At 45.1% G+C, this 19,444-nt stretch overlaps 3 protein-coding genes across 3 annotated transcripts in view; all 3 read right to left on the minus strand.

Annotated features, from left to right (window-relative positions):
* Positions 1-2,672: 2,672 nt before the first annotated feature.
* Positions 2,673-12,411, minus strand: il6r (interleukin 6 receptor). Its single transcript, XM_076970098.1, has 10 exons — positions 12,001-12,411; positions 10,484-11,107; positions 10,258-10,381; positions 9,418-9,590; positions 8,597-8,748; positions 8,221-8,374; positions 8,023-8,063; positions 5,213-5,267; positions 3,640-3,754; positions 2,673-3,314 (listed from the first exon to the last, which is right to left on the minus strand). Exons 1-10 carry the CDS (start codon positions 12,092-12,094, stop codon positions 3,116-3,118), a joined length of 1,731 nt encoding a protein of 576 aa, XP_076826213.1. The 5' UTR covers positions 12,095-12,411; the 3' UTR covers positions 2,673-3,115.
* On the minus strand, positions 5,274-8,016 carry LOC143473214 (uncharacterized). The gene is made up of 2 exons (XM_076970097.1): positions 5,875-8,016; positions 5,274-5,820 (listed from the first exon to the last, which is right to left on the minus strand). Exons 1-2 carry the CDS (start codon positions 7,642-7,644, stop codon positions 5,641-5,643), a joined length of 1,950 nt encoding a protein of 649 aa, XP_076826212.1. The 5' UTR covers positions 7,645-8,016; the 3' UTR covers positions 5,274-5,640.
* Positions 12,412-12,579: 168 nt separating the features above from the next.
* The window catches only part of atp8b2 (ATPase phospholipid transporting 8B2), a 52,799-nt gene continuing 45,934 nt past the window's right edge, over positions 12,580-19,444 (minus strand). Inside the window, 4 exon segments of the mRNA XM_076970096.1 lie at positions 12,580-14,600; positions 16,845-17,309; positions 17,508-17,638; positions 18,164-18,302. Of these exon segments, the coding sequence (XP_076826211.1) occupies positions 14,505-14,600; positions 16,845-17,309; positions 17,508-17,638; positions 18,164-18,302 (831 nt within the window). The 3' untranslated portion in view covers positions 12,580-14,504.

Raw genomic sequence — 19,444 nt, forward strand, 5'->3', positions numbered from 1 at the left:
AGTACTGTCAATGGTCAAAAAAGTACCAAAATAAAAACTGGAATGAATAAATAAATAAACAAATAAATCTGCTATACTAAATATTACATTCTTACCTGTGAAAAAGCATACACCGGAACAATATTTTGTATATTAAATCCCATCACTGAAACAAATGACAATTTAGATAGAGTTCATCTTTTGAAAGATGACTGCAAACTACTCTCAGAGGAACTGATAGTCATAAGGCTCCATAGAGCACTGTGGCAAAGTTAATACTGTGCATTGAATTGATTTTCTTAAAGACAGTAGCCCGTGTTCTCAGATTAATAATTACATTTCTTATTTTCTTCCTTCTTTATTTGAATTACACAGGAGACTCTGGGCAGTGAACTCATCTAAACATTTAATTACTAGAAAGTTTCCAAATTTATTGCATATTTACAGTATGTAGGAAATACAGAAGCTTAGATTATTTAAATGGTTTTAAACCATTAAAACCCAAGTTAATGATTTTTAAAGCCATTTAAATTAATTAAAGCCATCGTTTTTCCTGTCAGGCCAGTGACTCAGCAGACGTAATTACAGCAGCATTGATGATTTGTTTGGCGTCTCAACTCCATGTGCCCCATCTGTGAGGTTTCATAACCTGTTAAAGGTCTTTACATGCAGGCTTTGTGGTGTAGGCTAACGGCAATAGATCTGGCTGTATTATTATTATTATTATTATTATTATTATTACATTTAAAGCCATCAGTGCAGAGTGGTATTGATATTATGTAATGATATTGATTCTTTCTGTGTAAAAGGTTGAGTGAGTCGCTCAAAGGAGCTCAGTGAATTCCAGCGTAGGATGCCACCTGTGCAACAAATCCACAGTCAACTGTTAGCTGTATTATAAGAAAATGGAAGTGTTTGGGAATGACAGTAACTTAGCCACAAAGTGGTAGGTCACGTAAACTGATCGAACGAGGTCAGCGGATGCTGAAGTGCATAGTGCGAAGAGGTCGCCAACTTTCTGCAGTCCATCATTACAGACATACAAACTTCATGTGGCCTTCAGATTAGCTCAAGAATAGTGCACAGAGAGAGTCATGGAATGGGTTTCCATAGTTCAGCAGCTGCATCCAAGCCATACATCACCAAGTGCAATGCAAATCACCAGATGCAGTGGTGTAAAGCACGCTGCCACTGGACTCTACAGCAGTGGAGGCACGTTCTCTGGAGTGACAAATCACGCTTCTCCATCTGTAAATTTGATTGTTGAGTCTGGGTTTGGTGGTTGCCAGGAGAACGGTACTTGTCTGACTGCATTGTGCCAAGTGTAAAATTTGGTGGAGGTTGGATTATGGTGTGGGGTAGTTTTTCAAGAGCTGGGCTTGGCCCCTTAGTTCTAGTGAAAGGAAATCTAAATGCTTCAGCAAACAAAGACATTTTGGACAGTTCTATGCTCCCAACTGCAATTCAAATGCTCCCAGTGCACAAAGCAAGGTCCACAAAGACATGGATGGCAGAGTCAGTGTGGATGAACTTGACTGGCCTGCACAGAGTCCTGACCTCCACCCAATAAAACACCTTTGGGATGAATTAGAGCGGAGACTGAGAGCCAGGCCTTCTCGTCCAACATCAGTATGTGACCTCACACCTAAACCTTGTGGACAGCCTTCCCAGAAGAGTAGAAGTTCCAAAGGGTGGACCAACGCCATATTGAACCCTATGGATTAGGAATGGGACGTCACTTAAGATCATATGTGAGTCAAGGAAGGTGAGTGAATACTTTTGGCAATATAGTGTATATGGATGGTCCACTGGATGCTTATCTCTACACATTTAACATGCATTTTGCACTCTGCTCATATGTTTCTACAAAGACCTATAACATGCTCTGGTTTGCCAGTGGACATGTCAATGCCAGGTCGTTTTGGCCAGTCTTGGTACGCAAGCCAAAACCTTTTAATATGATGTGGGCACATGCAGGAGGGATAGCAGCAGTAGAGCCATAGCTACCAGGTGTTGAAACGAGTGATTATGTTTTGCTGAGTTAATAATGTTGAGAGCCTGTAACATTTTTAAGGCAGCACTGATCATCATCAGCATCACCCGTGATTCCTTGGATAAGTTCACACTTTACTGTTGTAACGGGGTGACAGAAGCAGCAGACACAGGAGGTGGTGCTGGGTCGACTTTAATGTCCATTTCCATCATAGACACAGCACAAACTCAAAGCAAGTAAATGCTAAACGAATGAAAGGGATCAGAGGAGCGGGTAGCACTCCGAACTCTGAAGAGAGTCACTTAAACTTGGCCTCAATAGGTAGCGTGACGTCATAGGGCAGCGGCAGGTCCGGGTAGGCACAAGCAATGCACAACGACCTTATGCGGGAGCTATGGGCAACCGGAGATGAGTGACAGGTGAACGGAATGATGAACAGTGATCAGTAGGAGGGGATTGTGAACTGGGGAGTGAACCGGAGGTGGAGTGTTGTGAAGTGGGCGGCTCCCCTGTGGAGCCAGACCAGCCTACCGTGACAACCGTCCTTTACAAAAGATGCCGGTAAACATATTATAATACTCCTGTTACCCTAATTCAGTGTAGACCGAGAAAATCAGTTAGAAAATGTGTTTCCCTATAATTCCTATAAAGGCACTGACACCCCACATGAAACATTTTATCATGCTCAAAAAGACGAATATTTAAAAATAAGGCACTCTTTATTGAACAGAACATAATGTACAAAGAAGTCATGTTTGGAAACCGCTGGTTGGCAGGACAGGAATATTTATGAACATAAGGCATCCATCATTTTGACCAAAAACAAGATCTTACAGCAATCTGAATTTCAACTATTGCTAAAAGCAGCCAACAATACACCCAGAATAACTACAGAGAAATGGGGATAGAGGAAAAAAGACAGGGGGGGGGAGCATGAGAGAGAGAAAGGGAGAGAGGGAGATAAGGAGGGAGAGAGAAAGGGAGAGAGATAGATAGGGAGGGAGAGAGAGAAAGGGAGGGTGAGAGAGAGAGAGAGAGAGAGAAAGAGAGGGAGGGAGAGAGAGAGAAGTGGGGGGGGGGGTATCTGAAACCACAGCTGTTTATTTGCTTATAACTCTGCCACATATGGTCCATACTGCATCCTCAGTCCCCAGGAGACAGAAAATAGTCCACATTATGTAAGTGGATGCCTCCCTCTTCCTCTTCCTGTACAGGCAGGAAGTGATGCTCACTCTGCTGTTGTGGGGCCACCATGAGTTGCTGAAGGAGTGGAGGATGTGTAGTAGAGCGGGAGCAGGAGGGAGAGAAAGCCTGCTTGTTCTTCTTAGATATCAGCTGCATCCTGGGGGGGGTGACCAGACACATGGGGGGTAAATAATAAACCAGCCCAGACTTAACAGATGACTGTCGACAAAACTAAAAATAATGTCCATTACTGTTACTATCATTGCTATCACTGTTATTTCTATTAATGTTAATCTATGCCTATTTAGGTAGGTTTTATAAGTATTTAAGTGATTTCAAGATGAATAGTTGCTGTTCTTACATGAAGTTACTTTTAAGCTGTGTGCACTGCACCATATGTATGGCAGGTGCCATTTTAAGGAACTTTTCATAACAACTCAATAAATGGAAAACAAAGTAAAGCAGAGGAAGAAGAGGCACACCTGATGGAGTAGACTGACAGTATGGTGAGGGTGATGAAGACGCAAATACCAAACACCCACAGCATACACACCCACATCACAACATCCCTGTGTGCAGCAGCCCCAACATCAACATCTGTCAGGTCAGAGAGAGTGTGAGAGGGCGAGAGAGGGCGAGAGAGGGAGGGAGAGAGAGAGAGGGAGAGAGGGGGAAGAGAGAAAGATAAATACAGAAATATCAAATTATCAGAAATCTTCAGAAATCACGTTAACTCTTCTACAGCATAGCACAGTTACAGGCTCTCGGATGTGCTTGAACACGGTGTTAACGGAGGAACCACTGTTTCATGTTGTTACCACAGAGTTAGTTAAAGTCTAAAGCCTCAAACCAGGAGTCAGGGGCCTGTAGATGTCCTGCCATGATGTACATTACATCTCATCATATTGTTGATGGTCACAGGCCTTTTGCTTTCTACCGTCCCATAAAAGGGCCGGGGTGTGATAGGGCACCCCAAATGGTTCTTAATTTTAATGAAATAAAATTAGAGAAGGTTAGCCAATACACCAACACCAGCAAAATTGTGCCAGGTGACAATTTTATTGTTAAGTATCCAATGTGTATTTCTTTTGAAAAGCACAGTACTAAGAAGTCCATCAAAATTAACTCCACTGGATTCATGGTACACTGTAAACCTAGGGTTTGGGATAACCTTAACCCACAAGTGTACACTGTAAACCCGGACAGTGCTACTAACTTAAACACACCCGGACATGTTTGTTTAGTTTACATTAGACACTTAGTCATTACAGTTAATATATACACATCTGGGTAGGTTTGTTTAGTTTACGTTACACACTTAGCCATCATTACAGCTAGCATAGTAGTTCTAATAGTGGCCACCATCAACATTTTAATTACTGAATATAATTAAGTATAACCATCGTAGAACTAAAATAAGTTTAGCATTCTATACAGTTTTGAGCGTGCAAAATTAGTGCTGAGAATGACTCACCACCCAAATAACTCCCATTTGTGGTGGTCCATAGGGTGTCCTGACTACCGAAACAGGAGGATATGCAGAGACTACAGTTTGCAATATTGATTTTGTATTTAAATTTTTTTATTTTAAGCAAATAATAATAATAATAATAACTAATAATTAGCTTAGGCTACTGTCCCCGCGACCCAGACCCGGATAAGTGGATGTAAATGGATGGATGGATGGATTTTTTATTGCAATGAGTTCTATAAAGGCAGCTTTAAAAATATAAACAAGGATCAATAAATATATTATTTATAAATTATAATAAATTTAAGTTCAGAAAGATTTTAAAAATATAACTTGTATGAAATTTAATTTGTATTAACATTTCATTTTAAAGTACAGTTTAATTAATAAATATAATAGTTTAACTTAAATTTGCTTAGGTAATCGGTTACAAAAAAAGTTTAATTTCCTTAACTTATTGAGTTTTACAGTGTAGAATAAAAGGTAGACATGCATACACCTTCACAAACACGCACTCACCCTTCCCATACGTACGACTGTTACACACACAAACTGACCATCCACTTTCCTTTTGATATACTCACCTACTCCAGAAGTCTCTGGTTCACCTGAGCCTTCAGGAAAACTCCAGAAAGGTTCCTGAACAAATTTACAAGTAATTAGCAATTCAGCAATTTAATTACTCCTTCCATCTGTGTCAAAAACACCAGATACGGGTCACTGCATTGTTTAATTAAGCACTGTTGTAAGTCACTGCACATTGATAAATGCTGTGAATGTAAATTCAATATAAATGTTTCCTGCAAATATATTTCCCAACATACCGTGATGCCATTTCACAAAAATAAAAAGGCATGAACACTTTTCACCACGATTGCCACCCAGTCACCATTAATGCCCTTAATACTGAGCTTTTTATTCTCCCTACACATGTAGGATGGGAACCCTGAGGATTATACAAGGACACTAACCCTAATTCTAAACCCTAACCCCTAACCCTAGCCCCATGTTGTTACATGTTCCTTGTTAGCAGCACTGCTTGCCTCACCTGCTCTGCCTGCTTCACCTGCGCTGTCTGCTTCACCTGCTCTGCCTGCTTCACCTGCGCTGTCTGCTTCACCTGCTCTGCCTGCTTCACCTGCTCTGCCTGCTTCACCTGCTCTGTCTGCTTCACCTGCGCTCTCTGCTTCACCTGCTCTGCCTGCTTCACCTGCTCTGCCTGCTTCACCTGCGCTGTCTGCTTCACCTGCTCTGCCTGCTTCACCTGCTCTGTCTGCTTCACCTGCGCTCTCTGCTTCACCTGCTCTGCCTGCTTCACCTGCTCTGTCTGCTTCACCTGCGCTCTCTGCTTCACCTGCTCTGCCTGCTTCACCTGCTCTGTCTGCTTCACCTGCGCTCTCTGCTTCACCTGCTCTGCCTGCTTCACCTGCTCTGCCTGCTTCACCTGCGCTGTCTGCTTCACCTGCTCTGTCTGCTTCACCTGCGCTGTCTGCTTCACCTGCTCTGCCTGCTTCACCTGCTCTGTCTGCTTCACCTGCGCTCTCTGCTTCACCTGCTCTGCCTGCTTCACCTGCTCTGTCTGCTTCACCTGCGCTCTCTGCTTCACCTGCTCTGCCTGCTTCACCTGCGCTGTCTGCTTCACCTGCTCTGTCTGCTTCACCTGCGCTGTCTGCTTCACCTGCTCTGCCTGCTTCACCTGCTCTGTCTGCTTCACCTGCGCTCTCTGCTTCACCTGCTCTGCCTGCTTCACCTGCTCTGTCTGCTTCACCTGCGCTCTCTGCTTCACCTGCTCTGCCTGCTTCACCTGCTCTGCCTGCTTCACCTGCGCTGTCTGCTTCACCTGCTCTGCCTGCTTCACCTGCTCTGTCTGCTTCACGTGCACTGTCTGCTTCACCTGCTCTGCCTGCTTCACCTGCTCTGCCTGCTTCACCTGCTCTGTCTGCTTCACCTGCGCTGTCTGCTTCACCTGCTCTGCCTGCTTCACCTGCGCTGTCTGCTTCACCTGCACTCTCTGCTTCACCTGCACTCTCTGCTTCACCTGCTCTGTCTGCTTCACCTGCACTCTCTGCTTCACCTGCTCTGTCTGCTTCACCTGCTCTGTCTGCTTCACCTGCGCTCTCTGCTTCACCTGCTCTGCCTGCTTCACCTGCTCTGTCTGCTTCACCTGCGCTCTCTGCTTCACCTGCTCTGCCTGCTTCACCTGCTCTGCCTGCTTCACCTGCGCTGTCTGCTTCACCTGCTCTGTCTGCTTCACCTGCGCTGTCTGCTTCACCTGCTCTGCCTGCTTCACCTGCTCTGTCTGCTTCACCTGCGCTCTCTGCTTCACCTGCTCTGCCTGCTTCACCTGCTCTGTCTGCTTCACCTGCGCTCTCTGCTTCACCTGCTCTGCCTGCTTCACCTGCGCTGTCTGCTTCACCTGCTCTGTCTGCTTCACCTGCGCTGTCTGCTTCACCTGCTCTGCCTGCTTCACCTGCTCTGTCTGTTTCACCTGCGCTCTCTGCTTCACCTGCTCTGCCTGCTTCACCTGCTCTGTCTGCTTCACCTGCGCTCTCTGCTTCACCTGCTCTGCCTGCTTCACCTGCTCTGCCTGCTTCACCTGCGCTGTCTGCTTCACCTGCTCTGCCTGCTTCACCTGCTCTGTCTGCTTCACGTGCACTGTCTGCTTCACCTGCTCTGCCTGCTTCACCTGCTCTGCCTGCTTCACCTGCTCTGTCTGCTTCACCTGCGCTGTCTGCTTCACCTGCTCTGCCTGCTTCACCTGCGCTGTCTGCTTCACCTGCACTCTCTGCTTCACCTGCACTCTCTGCTTCACCTGCTCTGTCTGCTTCACCTGCACTCTCTGCTTCACCTGCTCTGTCTGCTTCACCTGCGCTGTCTGCTTCACCTGCTCTGTCTGCTTCACCTGCGCTGTCTGCTTTACCTGCTCTGTCTGCTTCACCTGCACTCTCTGCTTCACCTGCGTTGTCTGCTTCACCTGCGCTGTCTGCTTCACCTGCGCTGCGTTTGCCGTAGTCATTTGCCACGCCGGAGAGACAACGCTGGACTTTTAGCACGACTACCTGTTCATACAGTACCACACAAATGTTTCCCATTCAAACCCATGGAGCCTTCAGAGAAATGAGGATTCATGTGCTCCCACAACAAATGTGTTCCTACAGTGAAACTTCTTCTAAGCCACTTTTGTACGACTAAGTATTTGTGTGTTTATGTGAGGGTGTGTGTAGGTGCCATCCCATTGATCCTATTATTTCTGACTCATGGAAGCTTGAAATTCAGCATGTAACTCCTGTTCCTATGAGCTATGGACAAGACATTGTATTGATGGAAGAACATGTTTGGTTTTAACACTGACAACTGCTGTGATGCCCATCAACAATGGAAAGGCAAATCTTACCCCACTGGTATAGATGTTGGAGGAAATAGTGGGTTCAGGAGCTACAAAGGTAAACAGATGGAAACAATTTTTTATTTGCACTTTTTAAATGAAAAAAAAAGTGAATTTAAAGTTTCTCAGTATGAAGTGAGGTGTGTGTGTAGCACCATTTGTTAAGACTTCCTCATGTGCCACACTGGGTCCGTGAGCTGTGGTTACCTGCCCAGGGACGTGCACGCTCAGGAGAGGTCCAGTCGCTCCAGAGCCCGTTGTATTCATCTATGGCTCGGAGCTGTATCTCATACTGTGTATGTGGGACAGCATCCAGAATCACCCAGAACAGATCTGCTCCATCTAAATCAACCTGCTGGTACTACAATCCCACACACATTCGCACACCCAACCGCACACACAACACAACTTACTGTTTTTACATTTTTACAATTAGACAAAGATGCACTTTGAATAAAATGATCTCTGTGTTTTGACTTTATTGACTACAATTCATAACACATAAGACAAACTCTGAAAACCTGTGTCCTGTGTATGACATGCATATCAGTTTTATTCCTACGTGCCCACGAGAATGCACTACCTCTCTGGCCTGTAGTGGGCGATATCTTAGCTGGAACTTGAGGAAGTAGAATCCCTGTCTCCAGGAGGCAGGGTAAGACCAGGAGATGTGAAGAGCTTGAAGTTGACCCGCAACTTCTCTCACTGCAACTCTGGCAGGGGGGTCTGGCTTAACTACAGAAAGACAGACAGGACAAAATAAAGAATGAAGAAAACCAAATATTAATTACATATCCAGTATGGCTTCACCAATCACGTTTAAGTTCACTTATTGTCCCTGTCCAACCTCGTTTTCATTTTCTACCCTTGTGTTCTGTGCAGTGCCGTTGTTCAGCCCCACACTGTGTTGATCATTACTGGGCCATTTCAGATATTTCCATACAGTACGTGTGTGGTGGAATCCTTGTACACAGTACATGATGGAATGAGTTTCTCACACACAGATGCGACACTGAGGGTGGAGAGTACTCCTCCATGCACAGACAGCCAACCCGAAGGGCTCGTATGATCAGAACGAAACTGACGATGATGAGATGTGTGCTGAGTACTCTTCATCTCTTCATGAGTGCACGTAGTGTGATTTTAAAACCACTGACCTGCAGTCTCACAACAATGACTCCCCCTCACACACATTCACACAGTGTAAGTGTGATAAGATAATCTGATAAGAGTAAATATTTGTGAAAACATATTTCAGTTATATGTATAGCATCAATATTATCTGCTTCAAATACAAAGACTCACACACTCGAAAATCTCTACTACACAAGCACAAACACACACACACGCACGCACACACACACACACACACACACACACACACACACAGACATACATACTCACTAATGTTCTGTGGAACGTATCTGAGGGGATCGCTGACGGCACTGCCCACAGTGTTGGCCACACACAGTTTGGCAACGTAGACCTTCCTGTCGCCCTCCTCGCTGGGCAGCGCACACCAGCAGCGTGAGCGCTCAGTCGAGTACGAACAGGCAATCTGAGAGAGCTCCGCCCACCTATGAAGGAACGGATACAGGCCTGGCACGTCATTCGCAGGACACGACAGCTCGGGCAGACCCACACTTACTGCTATCCTTTGTGCACGAGAAGAACCTATGCTGACCTGTGCTGACCTGCACTGACCTACGCTGACCTGCGCTGACCTGCGCTGACCTGCGCTGACCTGCGCTGCTGGTGTTGTTGCTGTCAGTCATGGGTTGGGCACATTGTGAAGGAGATTTCTCTAAGCAACGTATTCACACTGCCTGAGATGGGATGGTTATCAGACACCTGAATCCATGTCCTTGGCTTCAATGCCACCATCATCATCATCATCATCATCATCATCATCACCATCTTCTTCCTCACAGTCCAAGAGGACAACACCACTCACCTGAACCTACTTGACTGTTGCTCCGACACAGAGGTTTAACTACATCGTCCCAATGCTGATTACTTTTGCATGTCAGCTACATGTCAGCACTATTTACATCCTAGTGCATTGGTAGAAGAATGAGGACTACTGTACACTTCTCACGCACACACAGACACATACCTACACACACACACACACACACACACACATAGAAACACACACACACATACACACATACACACACACACACACACACACACACACACACACACACACACACACACACACACACACACACACACACTTACCCTTTTCTGAGGAGAAGGTGACAATTAGGCCGTGGGATTATTGGCTGGTTCGAGATCCATTCACAGCGTACTTTGCTGGTGTGGAATTTCTTGTAGCATTTTAGTGTAGGTCTCTCTGGGGGTACTGAGAGATATAAGAGCGAGTAACCTAAGTGTGCACATTGCCCTAACACCTTTTTATACATCACGTCCAAATTCCTGTGTGTTTGTATGTGTTAAACCTTACCGCCTACACTGATTTTAACAGATGAAATAAGTTTGCCGCTCCTGAAGCAACTATAATTCCCAGAGTCCTTTAATTGCAGGGCAGGAAGCTTCAAGGTGCCTCCTTTTTCCACGACCTGACCATCCCGAGTCCAGCGAGCCTGCCTCGAGACTGACCTTGTCACACGGAGGCCCTCCTCTTCCTCACTGTAGTCTTCATTTAGTTCATATTCCACATTCCTTTTTTCCTCGTACTGTTCTCCACCCGTTTCAGTGATTACCCCAAAAGCCCTTCCTTCTTCTGTGGCTCCACCCACTTTCTTCACCTGCACAGGTAGACTAATGGCAGGCATAATGTTTTCAGTTCTCAGTTGATTCTCTGTTGTGACTAGAGGGCTAGCGGTGGCTTTGTCTTTACTATATATTCCAGTGGTAGTTACATTTTGGTATGTTCCATGTACGGTAACATTCGTGCCTTCGGAATGATATTTTCCATCCCTTTGGGGTGTTATAACCCTTTTCATCCTCACTCTGCCTTTATGTTTCGTAAACACAGCCAGTAACACTCCGTCCACCGTAACGTCCCCTCTGCAGCCGAGGACGACCTCACTGCCCAGCTTTAAGGCCAACACATCAGCAGGTGCTTCTTCAGACAAAAACAAGAAAAGATACAATTTCAAACGAAACTCTGTCCCATGATTGTGCTGACGATTTGTACTGATCTATTTCCTTCACATGCTGCAATCATTTTATCTGTTGTAAGCAGCAATGGGGTTGATGTGTTATTTGTGCAGGGTATTACAATAGCCAGGCAGTAACTGTGTGCCTTTGTTTCCTGGATTTGTGGGTACAGGGCTAGTGTGGTTGACGGATTTGGGTAGATAAACTGCAAAATTGCACAACACAGCCCCACTTACACTCTCAGTTCCTTTTTCTACATTCACTGATTTGTCTTCTTTCTTTTGCCCTCATCTATTTTGCTATTTTAGGGCTTGTATTAGTTTAATCAGTAAATTAACATAAAAACTAAGATTACTGTAAACTTTCTTTAGATATCAACAAAATATGAACCAACCTTGGCATTTGCAAATCGCTAAATTATATTCAAAATAAGCATTTCCCCTTTTGCTAGGGAAGCGTGCAGATACTAATAGTATGAAACTAGTATTTTAATCTGTATTAATCTCACTCCAATATATGTAAACTATTTGAGAGCCGTGATCCACCAATCCCAATGTAGTGTAACAGCTAAAGAAAAGCCAACGATTCCGGCAAAGCGACAGAAATATAGAGTAACAGTAAGAATTGCGCGTGCATATAACGAAACCATATTGCATAAGTTATTACATTACAATATGTTAGAAAAACAGAGTAATAATCTCGCGGTTATTTTAACAACATTTCTTGAAAATGTAATTATTCTGGAATTGATGAATGATGAATGAAGACCAAGTTACTTCATTAAGACAAATGATGCAGTTACTTCATTAAGAAAAAATTTATTCACTCTGACCTGGAGTGAAACATGAACTCACGTACCTTTCCGAGGACATGCTTCGAGCTCCGGATCACCCTGGACTTTGACCGCTAATAGTGCTCCGAGGAACAGATTAATTGTGGTCTGAACCCTCATTGTTAATTAGTTCGCCATAACAAATCTAATTACAAGACAACTGACCGGGTTCGCGTCAGTCAAGGAGACACAGGAAGAAACGAATAGAAAAAGGGAAAAAATGTAATTAAATAGCAACTCGTGACATGTTTGAAATTGTCACGAGTGTAAAGTCCCAACTCCTGTACTAAAACGAAAACATTAGTTTCGTGACTGTAATTGAACTGTTCGTGTCTACGCGAGCAGCGGGAGATTGATAATGTGTGACAGTCTCCCTGATCTTCGCTGTCTTGTGTTGACAGATCGTTCTTGCGTAACCTGAGCGCGTCCAGCACCGCAAAGTACACGGACAAACACACCAACGGCCAATGACTTAAAGGCGATGTTTCCCCGGGCCTTTCCGTCTTTTTTATTTTTTGTACCACAGGAAATCGCTAAGGATGGAGTTAGTGGACAACAATACGAATATGATTGTGTAAAAATATCATTAGACAAACCACCTAACTCGGCTCAGAGAACGAAAAGACAGTTTGTGTTTACTTACTTTTGCTGGCTTGAATCAATACCCCCTGAATTCACTCAAATAATTACATTTCAAGGCCTCTGTATGTGAAAATGAGAAAATCCAAGACCTCCTTTGATTCACATGGAAAATCCTTTTTTAAAAATATGGCACATTGACATTTCATTGTAAAACATCACAGGTAGCCTATATCACCACCACAAATGCACACCACATTTCTTCTCAAAGAAAGCATTTTCTTTATTCATATTTATCCACTCATTTATCCATTTTCCAAAGACTACAACCCCACCACAATGTGAGCATGATCTAAAGGTTACTCTGTAGATATGAGCAGCCCTTGGTTCACAAACCCAGATCACTTAAGCTTGTCTCGTCAGACCTTCAACAGACAACCATGTGCCTACACTCGGGACGCACCTCAGAACACAGACACATTTGGTCTTCAAATGTGGGTGCTGTTGTGTCCTTTGTCCTCAAACTACTGAACGGGAAGAATATGAGTTAAATCCACCTTAATCTAAATTTAAACCGCAAATTATTGATTGTTATGTCATTAACTACTTACAACCATGTGTTGACACACAGACATAAAACACCTGAATTCACTTCACCACATGCGTCTAAGGCCAGATTTAAATTCACACAATTACTGTTCTAGTAGAGGTGGAATCCACTTAGAATCTTTTATATATTTCACATTCTTCTGTTTTTCCCTGTTCATTCCTATTCAGACCAGAAGAGAAGACCTGCGTTAAACACAATTCCAATTCAGAGTCCTGGAGGTCTGCTGCTTGCAGCACCAATATGGTGTAAAATGTGAACAACAAAGGCAAGCATGAGTTTAATTCTGTTTGAGTTTATATCACGTTCTCATAGAGAACTACAGTGTGCACAAAAACAAAATGCCCCATTAGTCCGTAGACGTTACTGGAGATGCTAACAATGCTTTTGGCTAACAGGGTTGTCCATCATCCACAGGCTCATGTCCTCCTTTGATGATATGTTTAAGGGTAAACACCCAATAACAATACACTGTGATGTGTAAAACAACATCCCAAGAGGCACTCAAATAATTTGATAAATGTATAGCAGTGTAACCCTTAAAAGACAAAAGATAATATCTGCTCAAAAAAAGGAAGGAAGAAACAAACAAAAAGAAAGAAAGAAAAAGAAGAGGGACTAAGAAATCGTTTATGACAGGAAAGCTCTTCACACCAAAAATAACAACAAAACAGGACAGTTCATAAATTACAGAAACAAATAAACAACTTAGCAGAGCTACAGACAGGAATACACTGCATTCTTCTGAAAGTCTGGGTTAGGTAACTGTTCGCATTACATCTATTACTATATGTTTCTAAATATTTGCATATGACAGCCTGTGTGTGATACCAAAAGCAGAATGTAGTGTATTTCCGTCTTTACATTATGGGAAAACCCACAATGTCATATGACATAGAGAAAATTCCATTCTCTCCTTTTCATTTTTGTTTGTTTGTTTTAGAAAAGAACAAATATTTGGTCAACTAAAATCAGATTTACAGTATTGAGATTAAGTCAAGATTCATGCTAATACCACAGCCATGAATCCAGGATCACTAACTGTGATAGTCTCATGAAATTTCTAACTGAAAACTTTGTTTGCATTAGATAAAACAGGCCTTACAGTCAACTTGTCTCACAGCCCAATAAAGCCAGCAAAGCATATGAGTGTGTGTGTGTGTGTGTGTGTGTGTGTGTGTGTGTGTGTGTGTGTGTGTCTGATGTTTAGTACACATTCTGCTTCCACTGTGTCTGCACGAGTCTATGCGTTTTGCCGTATTCTCTGTACCCCAACGCCGCCGGTTCTGGCCCCCAGACACACGTTCAGAGCTGCTGCCTCTGCCAATGCACCACACGTATCTCTCACTCGCCATTGGATGTCTCCTCGGCGATGGGAGGTGGTCCGGGGCTGCTGGCTCCACTGAGCCGTGCTCCTGCCCTGCCGCCAAGCGATGCTTCCTGTACGGTGGAGAACACAGGTACTGTTGAGAAACAGTAAAGACCCTAAAGGCCTCTGGGCAGCTGCATCCTGCCCTCTGCCCCTCCGCCCCTCGTGGCCGTTTAAGATCTCAGGGGACGTTCTTTATTTCCTCTCATTTGGAGCTTCTTGTCAAGGGCGTTTATGTCAACAGTCTTGGACAATGAACCATGCAAACCTGGAGAAGCTAAAGGTGTGTACGTGCATCTCTTTCAGTGTTTGAAATCTACACTCACCGGCAACTTTAATAGGTACACCTTGCTAGTACCGGGTTGGAGCCCATTTTGCCTTCAGAACTGCCTTAATCCTTCGTGGCATAGATTCAACAAGGTACCTGAGACATTCCTCAGAGAGTCTGGTCCATATTGACATGATAGCATCACACAGTTGCTGCAGATTTGTCAGCTGCACATCCATGATGTGAATCTCCCGTTCCACCACATCCCAAAGGTGATCTATTGGATTGAGATCTGGTGACTGTGGAGGCCATTCAAGTACAGTGAACTCATTGTCATGTTCAAGAAATCAGCCTGAGATACTAAGGTACTGAGTACCATTAGCCTGAGGTACTGGGCCCAAAGTATGCCAGGAAAATATCCCCCCACACCATTGCCCCACCACCACCAGCCTGAACCATGGATACAAGGCAGAATGGATCCATGCTTTCATGTTGTTGACTGATTCGACATTTGCGTTAATGAGCAATTGGACAGGTGAACCTAATAAAGTGGCCAGTGAGTGTATTTGGACAGTATTACCAGCATTCCTTCTGATTTTAGCCCTGTCTGTGTTTTGTACTGACTGCACACTTTTGTGTAGCTTTCTTGTGAAACTATAGAGATGTAGTTTTGTTGTGGACTCCACAAATACCTCATGCACAGCCTTACATATTGGAAGTATTTCAGATTTGAATTGCTCATATAATTATTTTGACTCTACATCTGATGCTTTTTACTGTTCAACAGCATGTGCAATCTCCAGAAGAATGACTCATTGGGGAAATGCCTGAAGGATCAACCCACTGCCCTGGCCCCTCTCACCACCCCGAATTCCCCACTGCTATGGCTGTGTCTCCACAGCCCTGGACTACCATTACTGACCATCAAGAAGTCTAGGACTCGTAAGAATAAGAATTAAATAGAGAACACGTGTATATAAATACACAAAAAGATGAGAATAATTTATCATTCCCATCTTTTCTATGTATCTCTCTAATTGTTGTTATGGTGATCGTCATCGGCCAGAGGAGGATGGGTCCCCCCCCCCCCCCCCCCCCCCCCCCCCCCCCCCCCCGAGTCTTGGTTCCTCTCAAGGTTTCTTCCTCATGCTCTTGGGGAGTTTTTTTTTGCTACTGTCACCCTTTGCTTGCTCACTGGGGGCTTGGACTTGGACACTTGTAAAGCTGCTTTGTGACAACAACTGATGTAAAAAGCGCTTTATCAATACATTTTAATTTGATTTGAAACAGCTGTGCAAAATGTTCAAGTCGATGTCTGGTCCCTGAATTGTAGAATGCACAGTGTTTTCAGTGACTGTAGCAGTAATGGCAGAGCAGACATCAAACAGCCACTCCCATGTCAGTCATTTATACCGACATTTCTTTTCTTGTGCAAATCAGTCCCAAATGTCCTATTGGAAAATCACGTTTCTGCACCACCCGATATAAGACCAATAGAGCGTTAGTAGAACCAGTGGACGAGGGTTAAATGAGGACCACATTCTTTAGTGTTTATGTTACTAAACATAATGTTTATGTTAAAAAGGGCGGCATGGTGGTGTGGTGGTTAGCACTGTCGCCTCACAGCAAGGCGGTCTGGGTTCGATTCTCGGTCTGGGCTGCTCTGTGTGGAGTTTGCATGTTCTCCCTGTGCCTGCGTGGGTTTCCTCCGGGTACTCTGGTTTCCTCCCACAGTCCAAAGACATGTTAGTGTTAGGTTGATTGATCACTCTAAATTGCCCGTAGGTGTGAGTGTGTGTTGGCCATGCGGTGGACTGGTGACCTGCCCATGGTGTACCCTGCCTTCGCCCGGAGATGCTGGGATTGGCTCCAGCCCCCCCGTGACCCCGACTAGTGGGATTAAGCGGTTCAGATAATGGATGGATGGGTTTATGTTAAAAAACAATATTGTATATGACTTACATATACATCAACAATAAGACGCAATGGTTTGTTTGCTCATAAATTAGTGCACTTGATGTTTGTGGAGGAATGTGTGTGTGTTCACCTTCATTATCAGACTGTCTCCAGTCTCCACCTGTGCTACGTCAGCCTGCAGGTCGCACTGGCCCTTGCTAGCAGCAGGGTCCACAGTTTCTTGTCCTCTGTCTTCTGTGGCTGCTTCCTGGGGGCCCATGGAGACGGGTTGAGCTGGTGAGGGGGCGGAGCTAATGTCTCCAATGGGAGGGGCGTTAGGGGCATGCTTCTTCCTGCGGAGCGTGTCGATCCAGCTGGAGCTGTGTCGCGCTGCAAAGGACGCGAGGGCCAGCGAACTGAGCCGCATGTTCTTCCCCGACGTGATCAGCTCGCCGAAGCCCTCCTGGTGGGCGAACGCATAACCCGAGCGACGGGAGCCACCCCGCCCCAAACGGCCTAGGCCGCCACCTCCTGTTCCGCTGGCCCCGCCCACGCCACGCCTTGCACGCCCTCCGGCCTTCCAGTGCTTTTGCTGCACCAGCTGAGTGTAGCGCACCTGAAGACAGACATGAAGAAGGCAGGAATAACCCCAATAATCTTAATAATCCTAATAACCCTAATAACCCTAATCAGTTTGTCTTCAGGGTTGGGGTTAGGGTTAGCACGTAATACATACACACAGAAGCACGTGCACATCAGTAATACACACATACGCATCACACAGGCACACAAATGCACACACAGAAGCACTTACAGTGTCAGAGAGCTGCGGTCTGAGATCCAGTTTGAGGAAGCGGAAGGCCAGAACAGGAGCTATGCATATAACTGTAGCTAAAGTTATAGTTAACCATACTGAGGGCTGGGAAAGTGTCATCTGAGCACTTCCTGTGGGGACACACACACACACACACACACACACACACACACACACACACACACACACACCACACACACACACACACAAACAACCACACACACAAACAACCACACACACACACACACACACACACACACAAACAACCACAACACACACACACACAAAAACACATGCACACACACATACACACATACACACAAACACACTTATATTACTGGTTCCCCTTACTTCCTACATTTGCAAACATATGTTAATATAAATCAACACTGACATTATTCGAAATTGAATTGATAAGCAAAAAAATCCACAAAAAGTCACCACAAATTAATTTTAATCAGAGCTCTTTTTCCCAAAAGCATCATAGCGTAAATGCAATAGAGAGAGTGCTGCTCTGGAGTGCTTTCGCAACGTCTTACAATACTTGTGGGAGACCTGGCTGGTTGGGTCAGACCCAGGCACTGCGTGTCTGTCAACAGGACAGTCTGCACTGCCTTTGAACGGGGCACAGGCGTGATCCGGCCATGCTGACTTACCCAGGAAGTGGAACTGCTTGGGGAAGATGTTGAAGAGAACACTGGAATGCATGGTGAAGAGGATGGTGAAGTAGGCGCCCAGAGAGCCCCAAACGAAGAAATGGTTAATAGCAGTCCAGTAGCCAGTGTCCAGAGAGATCTGCACACACACCCCCGCCACCCCAGAACAAGCTATCAGCTCAAGGATCATGTCACACTGCCATATATGCAAACATGTTTGGGTTCAGGTTAATCATGTTTAAAACAGCTGCACATCAATGCACAGAATCAGCATCTACTATAAAATCAAATAAAATCAGCAGGTCATGGAAGTGTTGGTTGGGTTGGGATGGAGGAGAACCAGAACCCAGTTGGGTTGTGGGTAAAGATTGAGGGGAACCAGAACCCAGTTGGGTTGCAGGTAGAGATTGAGAAGAACCAGAACCCAGTTGGGTTGTGGGTAGAAATTGAGGGGAACCAGAACCCAGTTGGATTGTGTGTAGAGATTGAGGGGAACCAGAACCCAGTTGGTTTGTGGGTAGAGATTGAGAAGAACCAGAACCCAGTTGGGTTGTGTGTAGAAATTGAGGGGAACCAGAACCCAGTTGGGTTGTGGGTAAAGATTGAGAAGAACCAGAACCCAGTTGGGTTGTGTGTAGAAATTGAGGGGAACCAGAACCCAGTTGGGTTGTGGGTAAAGATTGAGAAGAACCAGAACCCAGTTGGGTTGTGTGTAGAAATTGAGGGGAACCAGAACCCAGTTGGGTTGTGGGTAAAGATTGAGAAGAACCAGAACCCAGTTGGGTTGTGTGTAGAAATGGAAGGGAACCAGAACCCTTGTGATGATGTCATGAACAGAGACTTCACATCAGAAACAAAGCCAGCATGCCTGTGCACTGCTCTGAAGCACCAGAACATTCACAGACCACCTAAAGGACCTGAGAGAAGCCTGCTGCCTGCCCAGCACCACGTTTCCCTGTGGCCTTTTTGGAGCTATGAGTGCTAGAGTTTCCATAAGCAGTGACATGATATGCTCCATTAACCACTGTACCCTTATGGCGCATTTCCACACGGGCCTGCTTGGCGCGGTACGGTTCGATACGGATCGATACGCAACGGAGCGGTAGGCTACGGTGGACCACCACAATGTGGGTGGAGTCGCTGTTGGCGCGCGGGTTGTAGTGTAGTGACATCATTTGTATGCGACCACAACACCGTACAACAATGGACGAGATGGCGACGCATCCTGTAACGCATCCTGTGACGACACTCCCTGGCCAATCAGTGTCATGCTGTTCCTCC

Source organism: Brachyhypopomus gauderio, chromosome 13, assembly GCF_052324685.1.
Source record: "Brachyhypopomus gauderio isolate BG-103 chromosome 13, BGAUD_0.2, whole genome shotgun sequence".
Lineage (NCBI taxonomy): Eukaryota > Metazoa > Chordata > Actinopteri > Gymnotiformes > Hypopomidae > Brachyhypopomus > Brachyhypopomus gauderio.

Excerpts from the sequence above, each read along its gene's own strand:
- LOC143473214 (XM_076970097.1), bottom strand. The coding sequence starts at position 7,644 with ATGACTACGGCAAACGCAGCGCAGGTGAAGCAGACAGCGCAGGTGAAG. Across the intron at positions 5,821-5,874 it reads AGGTGAAGCAGGCAGAGCAG|GTGAAGCAGAGAGCGCAGGT; the intron begins GTGAAGCAGACA and ends CAGGCAGAGCAG.
- il6r (XM_076970098.1), bottom strand. The coding sequence starts at position 12,094 with ATGAGGGTTCAGACCACAATTAATCTGTTCCTCGGAGCACTATTAGCG. Across the intron at positions 8,749-9,417 it reads ATACGTTCCACAGAACATTA|TTAAGCCAGACCCCCCTGCC; the intron begins GTGAGTATGTAT and ends GTCTTTCTGTAG. Across the intron at positions 3,755-5,212 it reads ACCAGAGACTTCTGGAGTAG|ATGTTGATGTTGGGGCTGCT; the intron begins GTGAGTATATCA and ends CTGACCTGACAG.